The sequence below is a fragment of the Engystomops pustulosus genome, chromosome 1 (assembly GCF_040894005.1).
Source record: "Engystomops pustulosus chromosome 1, aEngPut4.maternal, whole genome shotgun sequence".
Taxonomy (NCBI): Eukaryota; Metazoa; Chordata; class Amphibia; order Anura; family Leptodactylidae; genus Engystomops; species Engystomops pustulosus.
Genome location: NC_092411.1, coordinates 115,446,361 through 115,467,713, shown reverse-complemented (window position 1 = coordinate 115,467,713; position 21,353 = coordinate 115,446,361). Strand labels below are relative to the sequence as shown.

Genomic DNA, 21,353 nt, shown 5'->3' with positions numbered 1-21,353 from the left:
GAAAACACATAAGATAAGACATGCGAGTCTCATGTCTATTTTAATGGTATGGATCCATTAGACAATAGATCTTTACTAGAATCATGTCTTCCAATACATATGGTAGCCATGGCTCTAGTGCAAAGAAATGACCCTATACCATTAACAAAAATAAAGGTAGATTCTACAAAAAGATAAATACCAAAAACTAGACGAAAAGAGGGAAATCCATGCCAAAAATGAACTTGTAAAATATAGAAGCTTTATTGATAACACTTTTTTTTTATCAATGAAGTTTCTCTATTTTACAAGTTCATTTTTGTCATGGATTTCCCTCTTTTCGTCTAGTTTTTGGTATTTATTCAATAATTGTGAGGGCCACCTTTGACCACTCTGGTATAGTGGAGTTACCTTTATGATTAGGTCTTAAGTGACCTCTGTTATTGTGAGTACTGTTAACCGTTGTTGTGTTGTTCTGTTATTTTGAGTTTCTACAAAAAGATACTCCAATATAGAACAAAAGGTAAAATGTTGATTCAAATAGAAGATTCTTTGTACTATTCTTCAACTATTGTCTACTCTTTTCTTCTTTTTTCAATGTGATTGTCTCAGATTCACCTCTGAACTTGAACAATGAGAAATGTGAGGACAATTCCACAACTCCATACATGCATTAGTATTGTTAATAGCTAGGTTCATGTAGAATATTACATTTGACTTTATTACAGACCACACTAATATTGTTGACCTTCATAGTAGCAGCTTGATATTGCTGCTGCCACAACTCTTCCGCCAACAGATTCTGTACCTTGACTGTATAATTCGTCCCATCTGCTTCTCAGCCCTGGTATCTAGATTACCCAGTAATTTTAATTATGTCAGGAAAGCCTGCGGGCACCAAGTACATATGTAGCAGTGCTGAGTTATCTTCTTAATAGTAGCTGTAGCTTTCTGAACCAAGATAATATGGTGTTGTGTAAAAGCACATATTACATAAGGAGTCTTGCCATATGACAACCTTAGCTCTGCTCATGAATATCCTGGTGTATACATAAAGGAGGCTGCTATTAATGGACCTCATCTAAGGCTACTTGCTTACTATAGAAATCAATTCTAAAGTGGCAGCACCGTCACTGTCATCTCCTGTAGGGACGTATCATTTTGGTGTAACATGGTCCCAGAATTTACCCAGCTCCCTGCTTAGTAAACCCCTGTGTGACTCATAACCTTTTACAATACCACCTTATTTTATATCTATATTTGCCTAGATTTATATTCATTAATAATAAATAATTCTGGAAAATGCACATATTCCCAGAAATGTTCTCTACTAGTAAAACCTGAATAGATGTGCCAATGGAAGGAGTTGTTTCGTTTGTACTTTTCTGTAGAAATGTTCTTACGTGTGACTGCAGGAGAGGAAGTTCGAGTTTGTTTTAAATGAGCATCTCATGCCTGACAAAAGGTATAGTCATTTCTAGCGCCATTATTTCTAATTATGTCCTGTCTGTGATTTCCTATTCAGATTTTTTCCATTTGCTATATTTTATCTACTGCAGTACACTATCTGCAAACATTCATGGCCAGCATCAAATTATCAAAATGAGTCTAGCTATATGATGGGAGATAGTCTTTTAATTCAGTTATCTTGAATACATTTTCTTTTTCATCCGCCATCATTTTCAACGTCTCTTCTGAAAATGTCTATGTGTAATGCCCGCGCAGTGTCCTCTATTCATATGTGTGTATCCCTTGTCTGACTCTTTATTCATGCCTCACCTTAGAACACGACTGAAAGCCTAATAGCTGGAAAATATCTCAAATTAATGTACATTCAGCCAATTAAATTTTCTTAAATTTCCCATTGCCCCAAACAACATACAGTAAATAAGGCTTAGTACAAAGCAGGGAAAATGCCCTCTATAAAAAGTCCATTTCCTAAATAATAACATTGGTCATTTTTATGACGTAAAATCTCTTTAGGCACCCATGAGTGCTGTGGTTAGTACTTCTCTAAAAGGATGTGATTCATTGAATGTTATTTGTAAATTAGGGCATATTATAAATTCAATAGGTATAAAATGAGAGATTAATGTGGAATATGGAATAAAGGGGACATATATTTTGTATAGCTGGAGCCACGACAGCTACATGTAACTCCCCATATAAATCAATGCATGTGTGTGTTTTTTGTAAATGGGAAAGGTGAGTAGACTGCTTACAGGCACCTACCTCTGGTTATGAAAATTATTCAATCAGGAAGGGCCCATACATATAAATTCAGCATTGGACTGGAAAAATTTGGACAAACATGATTTACATTAATCTAATGTTTATAGTCACCTTAAAAAGAACGTAAGAGCCAATTAAGCCCTACCTTTGCAGGTTAGTCCATTACCACCATACTGTACATTAAGTGAATATGAGGGTGGAACTATTCCTCCTGGAGCTAAGACCAGTCAGTGCTTTCTGCTTGGCATTACAGGATTATGTTGTATCTTAGTCCCAGCTGTAAAACATATGTGTTACATTTAAAATCTATATGACACATACTACACATTGCCAATCACTTTCACAAAGGGACACCTGTACAACAGTTTTTTCCATTGTCAACCATATAATATAACCCTACCCGCGTCCCCAACAATCTTGCATATTTGTATGGTCACCACACAGTGGCCCAGATTTATTATTGCACATTCCTTTTAGTGCAAACTGTTTGCACAGGTATTTAAGAAGTGTCCACGACACAAATTTCTGCATTGAAAGTGGTTTTCCAGACCGTGTTTCACATTTATCATGCAGTGTCTGACAGAATTATGTTGCACACCCTAATTTAACGGTGTACCAAAAATAAGTTGGTGCACTCAGTCAAAGCAGTGCAGAGGGTGTCAGATTCATGAAGGAAGTGCGCCACAAATGAATCAGGCGCACACATCACAGGCAATAGTGCAGTTTGTCACTGTTTTTTATAAATGTAGACCAGTGTATGTATTTTAGGAATTCAGTTGCCATACAAAAATATAGGATGGGTATTTACATCTTACTCTTCAAAAATGCATATTACTATGTAATTATATATAAATATGATAGATTTATTCATTATATGCATAAAATGCTTTTTTGTGAACTTGACAGTGAGACTGGGCATGCTAATGGCTGGCCCGAGGAGGTACAGTTAGCATGGGAATGACCCCGGTCTGTTTTCTGGAACATACAGCTTAATGGAGAGCTAATTTTCTGTACTTCAGTTATTATGCATGAATGATCTACAGCTACTGTATGTTATAGTGCTCAGAGCACTTCTCCCTGCCCCCACAATGTAAAAGAAGAGAGCTCTCTGAGCTTGAGCAGAATATTTTTTTTATATTTGGTTTCATGTATTGCATAAGGGCTTCTGAAAGATAGATGATCATAGATAGATAGATGGATAGATTTTTTTATTTTACTTTTTATTTTTACTTTATGTATATAATGTTCATTAATGTCAATTTCACCTTTACACGATCTATAAAAGTAAGGCTCCATGTCGCTGGCCCGGTAGAACTCTAAATATATCTATATATGTATGTATAATTTTTCTATGATTGTTATAGCCTTTAATGAAAACATACATAAGCTATCTTGAGAATTGAAACTGTTTAGTTTTTACCAAGAGAGGTCTAATTGCAGCAATTTTTTCCCCAAGCTTTTATCACAAGGTCACAGGATTAGATTCTATCACAAAGACCCGCTGATATTATGTAATATAAAAGGGTTGTTAAATAATGTGTGCTCTATTGATTTCTGAAGTATAATTGCTATATTCACCCTTCAAAAAGACATATGTGTGCAGCGGGTCGTAAGTTCAGATTCATCTTAGTCATGTAGCACAGCCATTGTCTGGCTTTCACGTATGTACTTTACAATGGGTTAAATATATTGTATAGTAAATGTGATATATATTCCTTTCTATGTTTCAAGCAGGATGATAAAGCTGCTGTTTTCCCGGCTTATCTCTAAACCTGGTGTCAGTATCTCTAGTTTTGTGTGTGCTACTAAATGGTTGTACTTTATCCTTTTTACTGCTAAGAAGACTGCAAAACATTGGAAAGGTGTTCTGGGGTTGAGCTGCTGAATTAATACACTGCGAGGGCACACCAGGCAGTCACAGCACATACAAATAAACAGTAACCTCGGCATGTTTCCTGAATTTGTTACAACAGCACCAGTCCAGGTTCTATGCTAAAGTACTTAGAGCTGCTTGCACTGCTGGGGCTGAGTGAATCAACAAAACAGAAGGATAATCTCAACATCCCTTGTAATGACTAAATGGCTTTATGGCAATCACATAACATTTTGATTAAAGACCAGGGCAGGTTAGGGACTAAGAGACAGGCCTGGTCCACAAATCAAGCCACCTATATGTGTCAGCACAACAACAAAAAAATAAATCCACCAAACAAAGCATTTTCTGTGCCTTGGAATAGTAATGGAGCTGAAAAATAGAAGCTACAATGGACCTGAATGTGTGCACTTTGCGGTTCACAAGCAGGTGAACATGTTCCCCTGTATGTGGTCTGCCTGACTTGGCAGGTGAGCGACAACCCATTGCATTCAATCAGGGCCACAAAGAGGGGCAGGAGTCAAACCTACTCTATAATTTACCTAACGGACATGTTGTACTGCACCATGACCAAGCCCATAACACCCAATGAGATGGAAAATAAATCTTACAGCCAAAATAGTCATGTGCATTGGGCCAAATTTTAAGCTTTTGGAACCCCTACCAGGTTAAACTCATTTTAACTGAATCCATATAGCATATCTTAATTGACAGTGCCATTTGTGGATCAATGGATAACCTAAGGGGGTCCACCTTATTAATAAAGTGCTAAAAATCCCAATCAGCTGTTTCCCCAAGCCTGCTTGTGTAGAACAACTGCCCAATACCTCTACAACAAAAAACCCCTTAAATGATAGGTCAATCCAACTGGCCGATCCTTATTGCTCCTGATATTTATTGTTGGGTGAGTTTTTTGGAGCACCGGTAGACACCATTCCATGATCACATTGCAATTGGCTGCCTTAAATCTAATGTGTATGGTAACTTTAGTTGTTAGCTGCCCCATTTGCTCCAGTGATGGGTTGGCAGACTTTCCTAAATTATAGGATTATAATGCAGGACAAAGAAGCATTTGATAGTATGGTTTAATCTATGTGAATCAATATTTGATTCAATGGGAACAAATCTCTTTAACTCTCTAGGTTTTCCTCTTCATCGACCATGAACAAAGAATATAATCTTGTTTTAGTTGCCATGTTTCTTTGTCGAGATAGCACTGCAAATGTACATGTTACATAAGGAATATTCTGAAATGGTTGTTTGCAATGAGATGTTATTCTCTGAGTGGCATCAGATTGATTTTAAATGAAGAGGATATACTGCAGAAGATGTGGAGAGAAAGATCGCAAATACATAGAAAATGTTACAATCATGGCCTTGAAATTTGCTTCCTATGTTCCTTTTGGCCAAATGTTAATGCTTTCTGAGACCTTATGTAGAAGCTAAAGAATGCCTTTGATAATAACAGGGATCACAGTATAAAGTGGCAATAGGTTCAGCTCTTTATCTCGAATTTTTGAAATGTCCTAATAATTTCCAGGGAACCTAAAGCAATAATAGCTTCCCTCTCCCCAATGTGCCTCCGGGTAAAAATCCAATGTTCAGGCAAGTTTGATCTGACAACCTACAGCACAGAGGCCAAGCTCCTGTTGTTAGATAACTGGGTTTAATGATCACAGCAAGCCAGACTGAAATTTTATTGGTGTGCTGCTATGTGACCGTGACAGTGTTGACACTAAATCAAATTCAATTAGCAAGATTGTGCTAATGAGTTATATGCGGCTTTGCAGAGCTGAACAGTGTTTTCAGCATGGAAAATAAAGCCCTGAACTACCTATAGGGGTGAGTATAACCCTTCATCTGCCTGCTCATATAGAGTGCTACTATACCTATAACAGGTTAAGAGATGAGTCTGATGTGATCAAATTGTCAATACTTGTTTTTGTGTGATTTTCATGAGAAGAGAATTAATGCTTTACAAGCTAATCCCTTTACCAATGTAACAGTCGGGAGGGGCCTGAGATAAAACCCGAATGAAACAAGAAGCTTTTTCTTTGTCCTTGAGTGCTCTTGAAATAAAAATCTAGCAAAGCATTTTAACACATACACAGCCAAAGGGGGCTACACTTACAAACATTCAGCACAGTAGCAAAAATAAGAAACATACTTGTGAAATGATTGGAGAAATGTACAGTTAATAGACATGAAGGGTATTTTAGATAAAGGTCTATAGAAGACATTCCAGGAACTCTTGGACTTTGTCCATACTGTAGCTCCAGTAACAATTAAACCGAGTAGAATGGTTGTTATGTCAATAACAAAGGATTAAGGCATTAATACGTACGATCAAAGTTCACACATCAACTTTCTCACCAATAACTATGTTCCTCCCATTAAGTATTCATGCAGTTCTTCCCACACCTGATACTTAGCAGAGAAAAAGAAGACGCCTGAATTGTGTTAAGTTATCCATCACTCATCTTAAATAACTCCCTACTGAAAGAATAAAGCCTCAGGAGATACACACAAAACATAGCACAATGGGAAAAGTCAGTTTTATATGGCATGTTTCTAAATAAGATATCTAGCTTACATTTTTCTTTCTATGACAACCCCTATCTATGCAAATCACTGTGCTACATCTCGCACAAGCCATTTCTACAAGCATCTATTTTCATTATCAGAATAACTTATAAGATAACCAAGAAAACTTATTCCTGCAAATGAAACAGAAAATAGTAATTGTTGGGTTTTTTAAAAAAAAGTAATCTAGAACCTAACATTAATTATACTTTATTATACTTACTTGAAATGTACTATACTATCTACAGGAACTGATTTTTTTTTTTTGCACCATTTGCATCCCAGTCACTTTTTTACTCACAGGCATGACTAGAAGATTGCCACTAGAACTAGGCACTAGAAATCAAAGACTTACAAAGATCATCCTTGAAGAAAATCTACCATCAAAATCAGGCATGATAAACCAGCAGCAATTACTCATAAATCCAGGCACTGTGGCTGTGTTAATCCTCTTATATTTGTTAGCCATGGCCCCCTTCCTTCTAAAATCAACTATTAAAACTATGCTAATGAGCAATAGGGGCTACTATAGCCTCTTTGTGACCTGGATTTACAGGTTATTATACAGTCTGTCCCTCCTCCTGCTCCCACAGCACTTGTGCAGTGAACAGGAAGTGCCATAGCTAGAGGAGCCCCTCACACTCATTGGTATAATTTTAAAAGTTGACTTTAGAACAATGGAAGCCATAGATAACGTATATAAAAAATTAATGGAGTCAAGCTGTCTGGATCACTGAGTAAGTGTTGCTGGTTATCATGCAGGTACTCTGGTGCAAGGCCCAGGATGTGGACAAAATCTCTCCAGATACTAAGCACGAAAAATGCCACCACTCCAAGCTTTAGTTGAAAAACACCGTGTACTTGTTTTGTTCCCAAAATTTTGGCTCCTGTTGGTCTGGAGCATTTCTCATGCTCCAGGAATAGATTGTTAAACTACAGTGGAGGGTAACTTGAAGTTTAATGATTTCTAAATCCCTGAAAGACCAGGCCCTTTTTTGTTTTTGCATTTATATTTTTTATTCCCCACCTTCAAAAATCCATAACTTTTTTTATTTTTCCATATGTGAGGGCTTGTTTTCTGTGTAACAAATTGCAATTCATAGTGACAGTAATTAGTATTCCATGCCGTGTACTGGGAAGTAGGGAAAATATTCCAATTGCAGTGAAATAGGTGAAAAAATGCATTTGTGTCATTTCCTTGTAGGCTTGGTTTTTATGGCACCCTGTCACTGTGCACCCTTTATTCTTTGGGTCCGTACGATCATGGGTATACAAAACTTACATAGGTTTTATAATGTTTTCATACATTTGCATAAATTAAAACCTTCTGTACAAAATAAAATGTCTTCATTTTGGCATCTTCTGGCGCTAATAACTTTTTCATACTTTTTCATGTCAATGAGGACATTTCTAATGCTTGCATATTGAGGACTGTACTGCCTTTTGATCACTTTTTATTGAATTCTTTATGTTTTGCAAAATGGCAAAAAAATGGCATTTTCAACATTTAGTGCTATTAACTGTTACAAGGTTAAACGCCGGGAATAACCATTATTATATTTTGATAGATTTTGGGATGCAGCAATACCAAAAATGTTTATGATTTTTACTGTTTATTTATATTTATAGCAGTTTTTTATTTTTTATTTTTTCTATTTTTTAGACCCCCTAGGATACTTTAACCCTTGGTTGTCTACTATGGTATGGCACTATATAATCATCTATTACAATGTGCAAACGAGACATCCTCGGGTCTTTGTTTGACCCGAGGCTATCATAGTAACAGAACGCCGCTTCCCAATGAAGTCACGGGGAGCAACAATTTAAGCCATCATGGTGGCGCTCACGTGCCACCAGCTTTTCTATGCTACCGGCACCTTTACCGGTGGCGAAAGAAGGGTTTACACCCACACTCGGTGGTAGCACCGATCGCAGGTGTTACCAGTGGGTGTTTGCTGCAATATGCAGCAAACACTCACCAGCTATGGAGAGGGCTAGGCTAGTGAGCCCTCCCCAAACACCCGTAGCTGACACGTGATGTATTACCAAGGGGTTAGACAATATTAAAAAAAATGTTATATTCTATTAAGTATCAATTTAGCTTTTTATTCAGAAAGGCAATATCTAAAAATATGGCCACTTTTCTTATCTTTTAGTTATTTAAATAGACTAGTATACAGTATATATCCATTACATAGAAGAGCAACACACAGAACTAATGAATCATAACTGCATTTTAGCAAGTATAGCTCTCTTAATGTTTGCACACAAGAAATTGTCTTGGGCATAGAACCTGTCAAAACACACAGATATCGGAGTTACGATAAAGACGACCATCACAAATGACCCCCACACATCATGCATGAATCGAGCATTGTTAAATGTTCTATAGAGGGTGCTCTATAGTCTGGTCCTAGCTAGCTACTCTTATCTTTCTATTCAGCTACAGTTAAAAACAGTATTACAGTATTTATGTATCTGATTCTGATTTCGCTTAAACCTTTCTCCGGTACAGTCCAATCAATTTGTATTAGCATCCATTATTGATGATCCCTTGTGTAGATAAAGAGGAAAGTAAGTACATTCAGGCAGTCTGTCAAGTTACATAACTACTGCAGCGTAATGGTGGATATTTTATACTTAACTTCCATCAGAGATACTGCCTTAGGGAAGCTGTTTGAGATATAATTACTAGATAGATACATTCAAAGGCAAACACACATGGACATTATTAAGGGTATATTGATAAAAACATGAAAGGTCCTAGCTTTGTCTGTAAATTTACAGGCAAAATACTACAAACTACCATTGCTTTTGTTTTTATTACTAAAGTATAAACTCATTTGTTTTTAAAGGGAAACTGTTGCAATTATATTCCCCTACAAAACTCTCTCTCTCTCTCTCTCTCTCTCTCTCTCTCTCTCTCTCTCTCTCTCTCTCTCTCTCTCTATATATATATATATATATATATATATATATATATACAAAATTTGTGCTGAAGAACCCTAACACGGCTTATACTTGAGTCAATAAAAATAATTGACACTGTATTCACCTTTCTGACACCCCCGTAGGTCCTCTTCCTGCTTCTTTGGGTCCTCTTTAGGTCCTTCCACTCCTTTTCGGCTCCTCTTCGGGTCATTCCGCTCCTCTTCAGGTTTTCTTGCGATACCAGCGGCTCACAAACAATGACGTCGGCAAGAGGCTGACGTCATTATTTGTGCCAGCTGAGCGTGAAGACCTGAAGAGGAGCGGAGCGACCAGAAGAGGAGCCGAAGAAGACCAAAGGACCCGAAGAGGATCTGTAGCACGAAGAGGACCTAAGGGGGGCGTCAGAAAGGTGAATACAGTGTTACATTTTTTTTCACTACAAGGGGGCTGGCAGGCTATAGTCTACAGGGGCTGGCAGGCTATATACTACAGGGGGCTGGGAGGCTATATGCTACAGGGGGCTGGCAGGGTATCCAGCCAGCGACTAGTTCCTGCATAAATTCCTGAGGAGTGAAGAAACACAAAGTCACCACAGGTCTTCAACTTTGGATCGGAATAGGGGCACTCCCAAATCAATAACAGCACTCAGGAATGATAATCATTATTTATTACAGTAGTTTATGTGTTCGTTTAATTTAGTCACAAGTGGAACATCATTAGCAGTGCAGGTATTATTTGATTACTTGTCTATTAGCTATATTACTTTTTAATACACATAATTCCTTTACAAAATACATGCATTGGTAAATGAATGCAACTTGTTACAAATGCAACTTTAACAATAACTTTCCAGATTGAATTACCGTGATAGACTTTAGTTAAAAGAGGTTAAAAAAATGTAATAGCAAATATTTATTTTTTAATGTTTTCTCTTTTTTGTTATTAGTGATGCTTATGTACTGTAGAGAAAGTTGTTAAAGATGTCATCAGGGCAGACCATTTTCAATTTAGCCTCATAAGCACGACCATACTGCAGCACATTCAACCTCTGCTAAATATATTCTTAAGGTGACCAAATAGTACAATTGCATCCAATATTGTATGAACTCCTCTTGCCTTAGGATTGTCAAATAATCTGTACATTCCATACTACCATTTTTTTTTCTTTGAGACAGTCATCGAAAATTAATGATCTAGGGTTGTTCAAGTATGTATGATAAATAATGGAAAAGGGTGTGGGCAGATGGAGAGGTTTCTTTACTTTTTTCATAAATGTGTGATCAATTTTGTGGATGCATGAAAAAAACTCTTTATTGCTTAAATATATTCTAATAAAATATTACAGTATTGTATTAATAAATGAAAGGTTACACGAGCAGACACAGGCCTCTCATTAGAATCTACATGTACTTTTATAATTCTTTGAGTTATGTATTTCACTTGATTTCATCCTTACAGATGTTTTCCTAGAGTTATTTATTGCCTAGTTTCCATCTGTAGAAATGTAAAGTGCAATAAGTAAATTTTGTGCATTGTATATATTCCTCAAGTCTATCAACATTGGTAACCCATAGAGCTTAACTTGATTTTTTTCTACATCACATGTGTTTTTCCTTTGTTGAGTAGATTTATTTTAATTGTTGTATCTGTACATCATGACACCGTGTTCTCTTCCAAATACACTTCTTTATCACCTTCTTTATTTTCTGCATGGGTTCCATTAAGTAAACAAGGATTGACATTTTGTAATTACCTATTCATTGTTCTATGTTAAGTTAATTTGCTCTCCTCTTGATGGTATTTAAGCAGCTATTATTTTCCCGTTAGTCTTTACAAATCGTCAATTAAAAGTTTAGCTTGATGAGGTGTAGAAATGTCTGGGTGTTTAGAATGACAGCAAAAGACTTCTCACTATTAATGGCAAAATGAGAGGAAAATATAATGTAACATTATTTTTTTAGTCATTCTGTCTTCAAAAAGAATAAGTACAAAGTCTTTTTAAAATACATAGATTGTTCTGGAAAGACTCTTGTAATCCTAACATAAACAATCAAATTTAATGCGTAAAGTTTGAGGGTTTACATACGGAAGATCCAAGCTCAACTTGGGGTGAACTTTGAGTGAGCTCAAGACTATATTCTGACATTATACCTACATGATGTCTGGCTATCCCATACAGAGCAAAAATAATTTTCAACCTCCATAGATGTAATCCATTATGGATCCCCTTGAAATATTACTAGTAGAGAACTAGACTATTAGACTTAAAATAATAATTTTATTCCCAAAAGGACATTTTGTTTAACCTTAAAAATCAGACAGGTAAAACAAGATTTAAAAGCTTTGTATTCTAGGAAATTATATAACAAGGTTATGTCTAAGCATGTATTTAAATGTAGTGTACTTGTTCACAAATCAACCTTCAATTGCATATGGCAGTTTTGTAAGTTTCTGAGACACATTTTCCTTGTTCCCAGCGGTCATTTTAGAGCATTCTACAATGCTGGCTTTGCTTGTGGGGTAATTTGGGGGCTGGTTTAAGCATGATGAGCCTAAATAAACATTGTGAGCGTGTAAATCTTTTTAAATGCACCAAAGTAGCAAACTATTATCAAGAATGAATGTGCCTATGAATGTCTGCTTCAATAGAGTTTTAGATGGGTAAATCTGCTGGATTGACAAATGTAAAGGGGCTGAAGATGTATTTAACCTTTTGTGTCTCTGTTGGTCACTAGATTTTGTCGTCCCTCAGCACCACTTTCTCTAATGCTTTCTAGAGCAAATAAAAAACCTACACTAAAAAGCTCTATTTTCTAGATTGTTTTAGCAAACTTCAGTTTTAAAGAATATTTATTATAACTCACAATAAAAAAAACCTGTGTTACTATAATAAAGTTATATCGTAATGAACCAAAATATAGAATCCACATCAAAAGCTATAAAGTTTTACTCAGTTTCAAATGAAACCAAGTATCAACATGAATTCAAGGCGTTAAAGAATGGTACTCAGCTCTCCAATGCCTTATCCTACTTCCTAAAAAAAGGCGATTTCACTTATAAAACCACACAAATGAAAGATTTGAAGCCACAGAAAGCATCAAAGCAGTGAATACACTTTGCCCACCTCAAATAATATTTGAGCTTCCTCCCCTGTTATCCACTGTTATTTTGGGTAACATGAACATCAGGCCAAAGGACCTAGTCTCTTTTATTCTCTGACACCAACCTCTTTTCTTCCCTGTGCAGTGTGCGCTTATGAAAAACGGCTGTCATTCTAAAGGGTTGGAAGTCTATGCAATGGTATTATCTACAAAGGACAGAAGAAAAGTAGAGTAAAAGGGCTAAATAGTGTGCAGCTTTCTTTTAAAAATGCCAGTCTTCAAAGGCACACCAAAAACCAAGGATATTTTATATGTGCTCTCCTGCTTAGCATCTTATATAAATCTACAGTAAGACTACTCAGTCCTGGAAGCCTTAAACAATGTATATTTTTAATATTTTTTAATCATTTCCCATTTTTGTGCATCCTGTGTGCATCTTACATATACAGGATGTCTAAAAATGTACAATCAAAGGGTAAAGTTGTAAGAAGTTACAAAATATTGTCAGTAGGAGGTTGAGTGTATTCTAGGATCTAGGACACAGAGGTCTTAGATCAGTATGTCTTTACCTCCAAAATAAGTCTCTTATACATTTAAAATTGGAAAAGAATGAATAATAACACCAGATACTATTCTAGGACACACCAGTGATGTTTGATTTTGATGTCCATGCAATGAACAATGATGGAGATGGTAAACGTGTGCTAAATATTGTCAGTATATTTAATACCCATTTTTTTAATTAAATATATCTCAATTTATATTTATAAGCACAACTTTTTAGGCACTAGCTAAAATTCCAGGCACTCAATGCACTGCCACAGAAAAATACCTATGGTAGGAACCACTGCAGAAAATACCTATGGTAGGGACCACTGCAGAAAATACCTATGATAAGAACTACTCAACAAATACCTATGGTAGGAACCACTCAACAAATACCTATGGTAGGAACCACTCAACAAATACCTATGGTAGGAACCACTCAACAAATACCTATGGTAGGAACCACTGCAGAAAATACCTATGGTAGAGACCACTGCAGAAAATACCTATGATAAGAACTACTCAACAAATACCTATGGTAGGAACCACTCAACAAATACCTATGGTAGGAACCACAGTAACAAATACCAATGGCAAGAAACACTCAACAAATACCTGTGGTAGGAACTGCAGCAACAAATACCTGTGGTAGGAAACACAGCAACAAATACCTATGGTAGGAACCACAGCAACACATACCTGTGGTTGGAAACACAGCAGTACATACCTATGGTAGGAACCCCAGAAATAAATAACTATGGTGGGACCAAGGATGACGCCCCCAAAGAAAAAAGATTTCAGCATGTTTTTTTGTTCTCTATACCGGCAGTCCCTGGGTTACATACAGGGGAAGTTCTTTAGGTTTGTTCTTACACTGAATTTGTATGCAAGTCTGCACTGGTGTTTTTGTAAGTGTAACTCCAAACATTGGCCCACATTTTTCAAAACTAGTGCAAACTGCACTATGGACAGTTTTCCTGTGGAGTGTGCAGAGTGCTTCAGATTAATCAAAAGTGGTGCATGGTCATCATTAATCTGGCACCCCCTGCACTGGTCTGGAAGTGGGCACCATTTTTTTCTGTACTTTGTTCATGCTGAAGAATTTTGGCACAGACAGATGTGTGGGCCACATCAGTAGTCGGCTCAAACTCCGACTAAGTACTAACATGCCATTTTAGGTGCACTTATTTTTGTCCTCTGGGATACAGGGCAGCCGCAACACAAAACTGGCATAGACACTTTATAAATACATGTGCAAGCAGTTTGCACATTCTTTTCAATGAAAAATGAGACAGAAAACTAGCGCATTCCTGTGACAATTGAATTTTCATAATTTTTCTAAATTGATTTTCTGGATATTGCCACCATGCTGGACCGAAAAAAAACTAGTGTGTTTGGCTTGACAGAACATTGGTAACAGTTTATTAGGTCAATTTTGGTAGGAAGGTTCCCTTTAAACAAAAAACTTGAATCCTGTTTTCTGGCTCCTGACTGGATCTGATTTTACTAGTTGTATAAAAATCCCTGTGCGATTACATGTTTTTTGTAGTGCAGAGGAGAGTGGTCTCCACCTTTCCCATAAGTTTGTTGGGAGCTTATTGTTCATGTTTTTAGACATGAACTCTACACTTGACTTTATCTTTTAGACATTTTTCATAAGCGACAATGACTATGACTGAAGTTGATGTATCTACAAGATACACAATGTTTTAAAAATGGTAATTGATTAGAAATCTATCATAGTATATAAGGTTGAAAAAAGACACAAGCTACAGTATAAGAAAATATTATAAATAATCAAATATCTATTGTTTTAATAAAAAATGATTTCATGGACTTTGGACCAAGTCTCCCGGAAGTGAAAGGGTTACCCATCATGCTAAAAGACTTTATTTATTGTGGCATTTCACTTTTGTTAACAACCTCACATGTAGAAGTATGCATCCCACCAAATCCATCTTCTGCATTTTTCTTTGGTGAGAGTGCTCTGTGCTTAAAATATATATGAAGCAAGTACAGTTCTCTTCACTTCAGTTTCACTATCTAGATCCTGTTAACAGCAGGCGCAATAAATTATTAAGGTGCTGCTCTGATGCTTTATTTGAATTTTTATCCTTAATTTTGCCTATGAGCAGGCAATGAAAAAAATCATTGCAGTAGTCAAAGGAGAGCAGCAACAATATGTTGTGATGAAATTGTAAAAACGAAAGGGACATGTCACAAACATTGATTATTTCAATGGCACTTTCTTGTGAAGGAGGCTTTATGAAAAGTAGTCAGGCTAACTTATATCAAGGGAGGGGGCAAAATGATTGTTTTAAAATGATTTTTTAAAGGGCATCTACCACCAGGATGAAGGATTTTAAACTAAGTACATATTAGTGTGTGTTCCCTCTGGCAGGTTCTGTTCTTTTAGCTTCTTAGGACCTTGTTTTTAAGAAAAAAGGTTTCAAAAATGATGCAAATGAACTTTATGGGATTCAGGTTCCATAGATGTTATTGGAGCCTTTAGCCCCTCATACTCATTTGCATAATTTTAAAACCTTTATTTATAAAAAAAACATAAGCATAAAAGTATAAGAAGGGGCACACACCAGTATGTCAATGTACTTATTTTACAATCCTTCATCCTGGTGGTCCTTTAAAATGAGAGGGATTTAAAGTGATCTCTTTGAATAGTACAGGGTTAGATTCTGCACCCCAAACTATTTTTACACACTCTATTTAGAACTACTATTATCAGACTACTACTTCAGGTAGATAGCAACTGTTGTAGTGGCAGATTGGGATAGTGAATACACAGAAATGTCACATGATAAATATAATTAATTTTTCATGTTTTCACAATTTTTTTTAGATATGAGCCCTAATTGCCAATTTTTATTTGTGCTTTTATAATATGCTACAATCATAACTGGAGTTATTTTCTGAATTAAAAAATAGATTTAAGGCTCTCCAAATCATTTCTGCATCTTTTTATCGACACACTAGGGGAATTTTATATTTTTTTGGCGCTTGGTTTGCCAATGTATGATTATATAACCTGCTATGGACACAAGCTATATCTGGTACACAAATAGGACAACATCCCGTGCTTCTCCGCTCTGTTGCCCAGCCCAGTCCCCACCATGCCCACTTGGTGTGGAGGTAGGTGTTAGCTGGGCACACACAAGGAATTGCGATTATTTCAAGGCTTAGAAAGCAGTTTTATGGCGGTTCTTTTTTTTGCTAAATCCCCTCCGCATTGGTGTAGATTAATTTTTTTTGCCTGGTATAAGCAATGTCTTAAATTTGAGCTCTGATTGGTTGCTATGAGCAAATAGAACAGTTCTACCAAGACCAATTTTTTCAAAAAATTTACAAAAGCTTTTCTTGTCTCGGCTGGGAAGTTGCTTCTTGCACACCAGACGAGCATGTTAGACAGCACATGTGCAATTTAACAGAAAGAAAAAACAAATTACCGTATATACTTGTGTACAAGCCGAGTTTTCAGCACAAAAATGTGCTGATAATCCTCACCTCGGCTTATGCACAAGTAAAAAAAAAACAATAAACTTATATACTCACCCTCCGGTGGCCCCGATGCTAGGTGCGGTTTCTCAGTGTTGGCGCGGCAGGGACGCGACTATGTTATCTTCCTGGCCGGTGCATACTATGGTGCGGCCGCTGACTACGTCATAGTATGCGCCGGCTGGGAGACAACATGGCCGCGCCCCTGCCTGCTGTACAGAAGACCGAAGAAAGAAGAGGAGCCGCAGGGAAGACAGAAGAGGAGTGCATTGGGGAAATTGAGAGCTGCACTTAGCATCCGGGTTCCCGGAGGGTGAGTATATGAGTTTATTTTTTTTTAAGTGCTGGGTGGGCTGGCTGTATACTACAGGGGGCAGGCTGTATACTGCAGGGGGCAGGCTGGACTGGCTATATACTACAGGGGGCAGGCTGGGCTGGCTGTATACTATAGGGGGCAGGTTGGGCTGGCTGTATACTACAGGGGGCAGGCTGGCTGTATACTACTGGGGGAAGGCTGGCTATATACTACTGGGAGCTGGCTGGCTATATACTACTGGGGGCTTGCTGTCTATATACTGGGGGGAGCTGTAACCAATGCATTTCCCACCCTCGGCCTATACTCGAGATTTTTTTGGTGGTAAAATTAGGGGTCTTGGCTTATACTCGGTAGTATATACGGTAGACTAAAAAGTTGAAAAATAAACTAGAAAATCAGGAATACTAGAAAGAGTAAGGATAATTGTACTCTTATATCTATTAGGAATGTTTTTAGATTGTTTATGCATTATTGGGATTACAAGAAAAAAAAAGTTGTTTCATTTGGGTTTTCAATGACATCTCCCTGTTCCTTTAAATGCTTTTTTCTTTGCTTTATCGAAAAGGTTATTAAGGTATGAAGGTTGGACTGCATACATGGACTGTTGGAACCTGCTTCCATCCCCGAAATCATGTGAAACATGTTATAAAAATTGCTTATATTATTTTTGGCTTTTGTGATTCATATATGTAAGGAGATGTTTGAGATTTTATAATATGAACTGAGCGAAACATTTATGTCCATTTATATCGAAACTTAAATTTCAGCTGTGCCTCAATTACTTCCAGTAACTAAGATCTCTGTAGTGTGACTGTTGTTGTGAAATGTGAAACATTTGATGTGTCTGAAAGCCTACAGCTTCATCTGGTAATTGGTGTCAATCGGTAGTACTCTAATGTGTCTATTTGAGAATACAGGAGGTCTCCAGGGCACTTAAAAAGTCATGTGTAAGCACTGTGTACATGAGTCGCATGTCCTATTAACTTTATCAAGGATGTTGTGTAATGGTTTCCTGGCTTTTGCAAAGGTGATGTACATTTTGTAGGTTTCAGGTATTTAACAGTTTTTAGTATTCTAGTTGCTTGGATATTGTAAAGAAAATAAAATGTGCAGTAACCTTACCAATAGCTACAAAGAGAGTTAGTGAACAATATCATTTTCAACCATATCCTGCACTATTATAATATTAATACCACATAATTGTGTAGGGAAAGCAGTATTTTCTATTTTCTCCTTTTCATTGACTTTTATGTTGTTACCTTTAGAGTTTCAGGATCTTTATAAAGGAATCTGCTTAAATGTGTCAGATGATTAAGAACTGGCTAAGATAAGTCAATTCTTTCATTCCAGGATATTCCCCTAAATACAAAATACAAACACACTGGGGCTCATTTACTAAGGGTCCAAACGCGCACTTTCGTCGGGTTTCCCGAATATTTTTGTTTTGCGTCGAATAGCCCTGGGATTTTGGCGACGGATTTGGACAAACCGCGGAATTTAAAAAAGGTTTTGTGTCGCAAGATCAAGCACTCACATGCACCAGGAAGAAGAAGGTGAACTCCGGCGGACCTCGACGCAGCAGCGACACAGGGAGGAACTCGGACACACAATCTTAGTGAATCGCGCCGGATCCAAATCCACATCGGACAACGCAGCGCGGGATCGCGACGGGACCGGGTAAGTAAATCTGCCCCATCATGCTGTCATTTAGATTGTATACCACAGTGGTGGTGAACCTCACTATTGTTTAATTGAGAACCATGTTCAGTCTCTAAAAGCAAAGTAAATTTCTATTTCATTTAAAGTGTCTGTATACAGAAAATGTAATATATATCATAGAATACTTTAATAGTTGTTATGTACTTATGTAAGGTATTGACTAGTAAACTATAACCAAATTTACTAACAAGTCGCAGTCACCTTATTTTACATCCCCATAAAATGTATAACGTTCTTGCATTAATAGGATGCATTAATATTTTATGTTTATAGAATTACTACACTTTTAAAAGAATGTTGGCTAAATATTAGATTTGCTGCCTTCTGCTCAATCCTCTATTCTGTTTTCATTAGACAAGTCACACTTGCTACAGCTTTTCAGTTGCTTCCCTTTTTAGTAGTCAGTAAGTAGTTCTCCTTTGAGACATTGGCTACAGATGGTCATTAAGAATTATGCAATATGTTCACAGTCAGCAAATAATTATGAATAAAAAACAATTCCCAAAATGTGTTTAAAGGAAATCTACCACCCGGATGATGGGTTGTAAACTAAGCACACTAACATGCTGGTGTATGGCCTCTCTGGCAGTAGCGCTTTTCTTTTAGCTTCTTATGCCCTGGTTTTTACACAAAAAGGCTTACAAATTATGCAAATGAGCCCAGAGCCCCTGAGACTTATTTGCATACCTTATTTAACCATTTAATTTAAAAACAATGGCATAAAGTAGCTAAAAGAAGAGCAGATCCTGCCAGATGGGGCGCACACCAGCATGTTAGTGTGCTTGGTTTCCAATCCTACATCCTGGTGCTAGATATCCTTAACCTCTTAATGACCTGGCCCTTTTTTTTTTTCATTTCCATTTATCACTCCTCACCTTCAAAAACTGCATTTGCGCCATTTTCTTGTGGGTTTGGATTTTACAGCTTTTACTGTGCACCCCAAATGACATGTCTTCTTTATTAGACATACATTTGCAAAAATCTTTCGGTGTATGGAGCTGTGGATGGTGTCATTTTGTGTGACTTTTGACAATGTTTTCAATGCTACCATTTTAAGGACTGTACAACTTTTTGATCACTTTTGAATTGAATTTTTTATATTTTTCAAAATGCAAAAAAGTGACATTTTCATCTTTGGGCGCTATTCTCCGTTACAGGGTTAAACCCAGTGAAAAACCATTTTTGTATTTTGATAGAGAGGGCCTTTTTAGATACAGCTATACCAAATGTGTTTACAATTTTTACTGTTTATTTATATTTATATCAGTTCTGGGGAAAGGGGGGTGATTTGAATTTTTATGTTTTTTTGTTATAATTTTTTTTAACTTTTTTTATTTTTACTATTTTTCAGACTCCCTAATGTACTTTAATCGTAGCTTATCTGATCGATCCTACCATATACTGCCATACTACAGTATGGCAGTATATGGGGGTTTTCCTCCTCATTCATTACAATGTGCTGATCGCACATTGTAATGAAAGGGTTAAAACAAGACAACCTCGGGTCTTCGAAAGACCAAAGGCTGTCGTGGCGACGGATCGCTGCTCCCCGATGACGTCACGGGGAGCAACGATCTTATTGAAGCCATATAAGCCTCTCCATGTACCGGCATGCGGCGGTAAGGGGTTAAATTTCTCTCATAAGAGGGGTTCCTATAAACTAGACATAGACATATCATATCATAGAGAGTATGTGTTTACCCATGTATTCCCTCAGCCCTTATGTGATATCATAAAGATTTTCCCTTAATACTTATCCCTGTTTTATCATGACAATTTCATCTTAATGACTTTAAATGAATATCAGTGGTATTAGTAATAGACCTTTTTAATCATCATTGCTAAGTGGAGAGGAAATGGAAGGAGTAATTCAGAATCCTTTCCTGAAGAACTAATCCTGTGATTTCTCTTTACCGCTGCTGTCACTCATCCTTACGTAATGGAATGGAATAGTCTATGCCTTTAACATCCCTTTCCTTTAATCTCATTAATGCAGTCTAATAGACTCCTGAAGACATAGCATTGTGTGGACTGGATGGTTTAGGGAATGCATTTCCCTCACAGTCTTTTAGCAACACAAAATGTGTGAGAACTATATGAGGCTGAAATCTGATGTGATTGGTGAGTGCACAAGGCATATTAACTGTTTTGTACTAGTGTTTAGTGCACATAATTCTATACATGGTGTCTCTATGCTTCTATTTGTGTGATATACTCGAGCGGTTTCTATTGCTGTCTACATAATAATGTGATATAATATTATATACCGTGTGTAGTAAGTATATGTTGTAGCTAGTATTCCTATTGGGTTCATTTTTTTTACCTTAGAGTATATAATATAGCATATGTGGTACATTTCAATATCATACACAAGTGAAACAGCAAACAGGGCCTCTAGTTTAGTTAGGTCACCTTATATTGTGATTATATAAGTAAACAGGATTACTCCTGATCTGAAGTGTATAGATTTTCAGCTTAGACCAATCAATAGGTTTATTGTAGAAAATCTATTCAGAGCAATTGTTTAGAAATGTCAAGTGTTTCCCACTAGTTCCTATGAGGT

General features: G+C 36.8%; 1 protein-coding gene across 2 annotated transcripts in view; it reads left to right on the top strand.

Moving 5' to 3' along the window:
* RORB (RAR related orphan receptor B) overlaps positions 1 to 21,353 on the top strand; it is a 155,455-nt gene that overhangs the window by 77,709 nt on the left and 56,393 nt on the right. Inside the window, exon 1 of one of the 2 annotated variants that reach the window (XM_072150942.1) lies at positions 20,796 to 20,911. The exons of the other annotated variant lie outside the window; for it this stretch is intronic. Within the exon in view, the coding sequence (XP_072007043.1) occupies positions 20,872 to 20,911 (40 nt within the window). The 5' untranslated portion in view covers positions 20,796 to 20,871. Of the gene's footprint in view, positions 1 to 20,795; positions 20,912 to 21,353 lie in introns of those variants that run through there. 2 annotated transcript variants of the gene reach the window in all.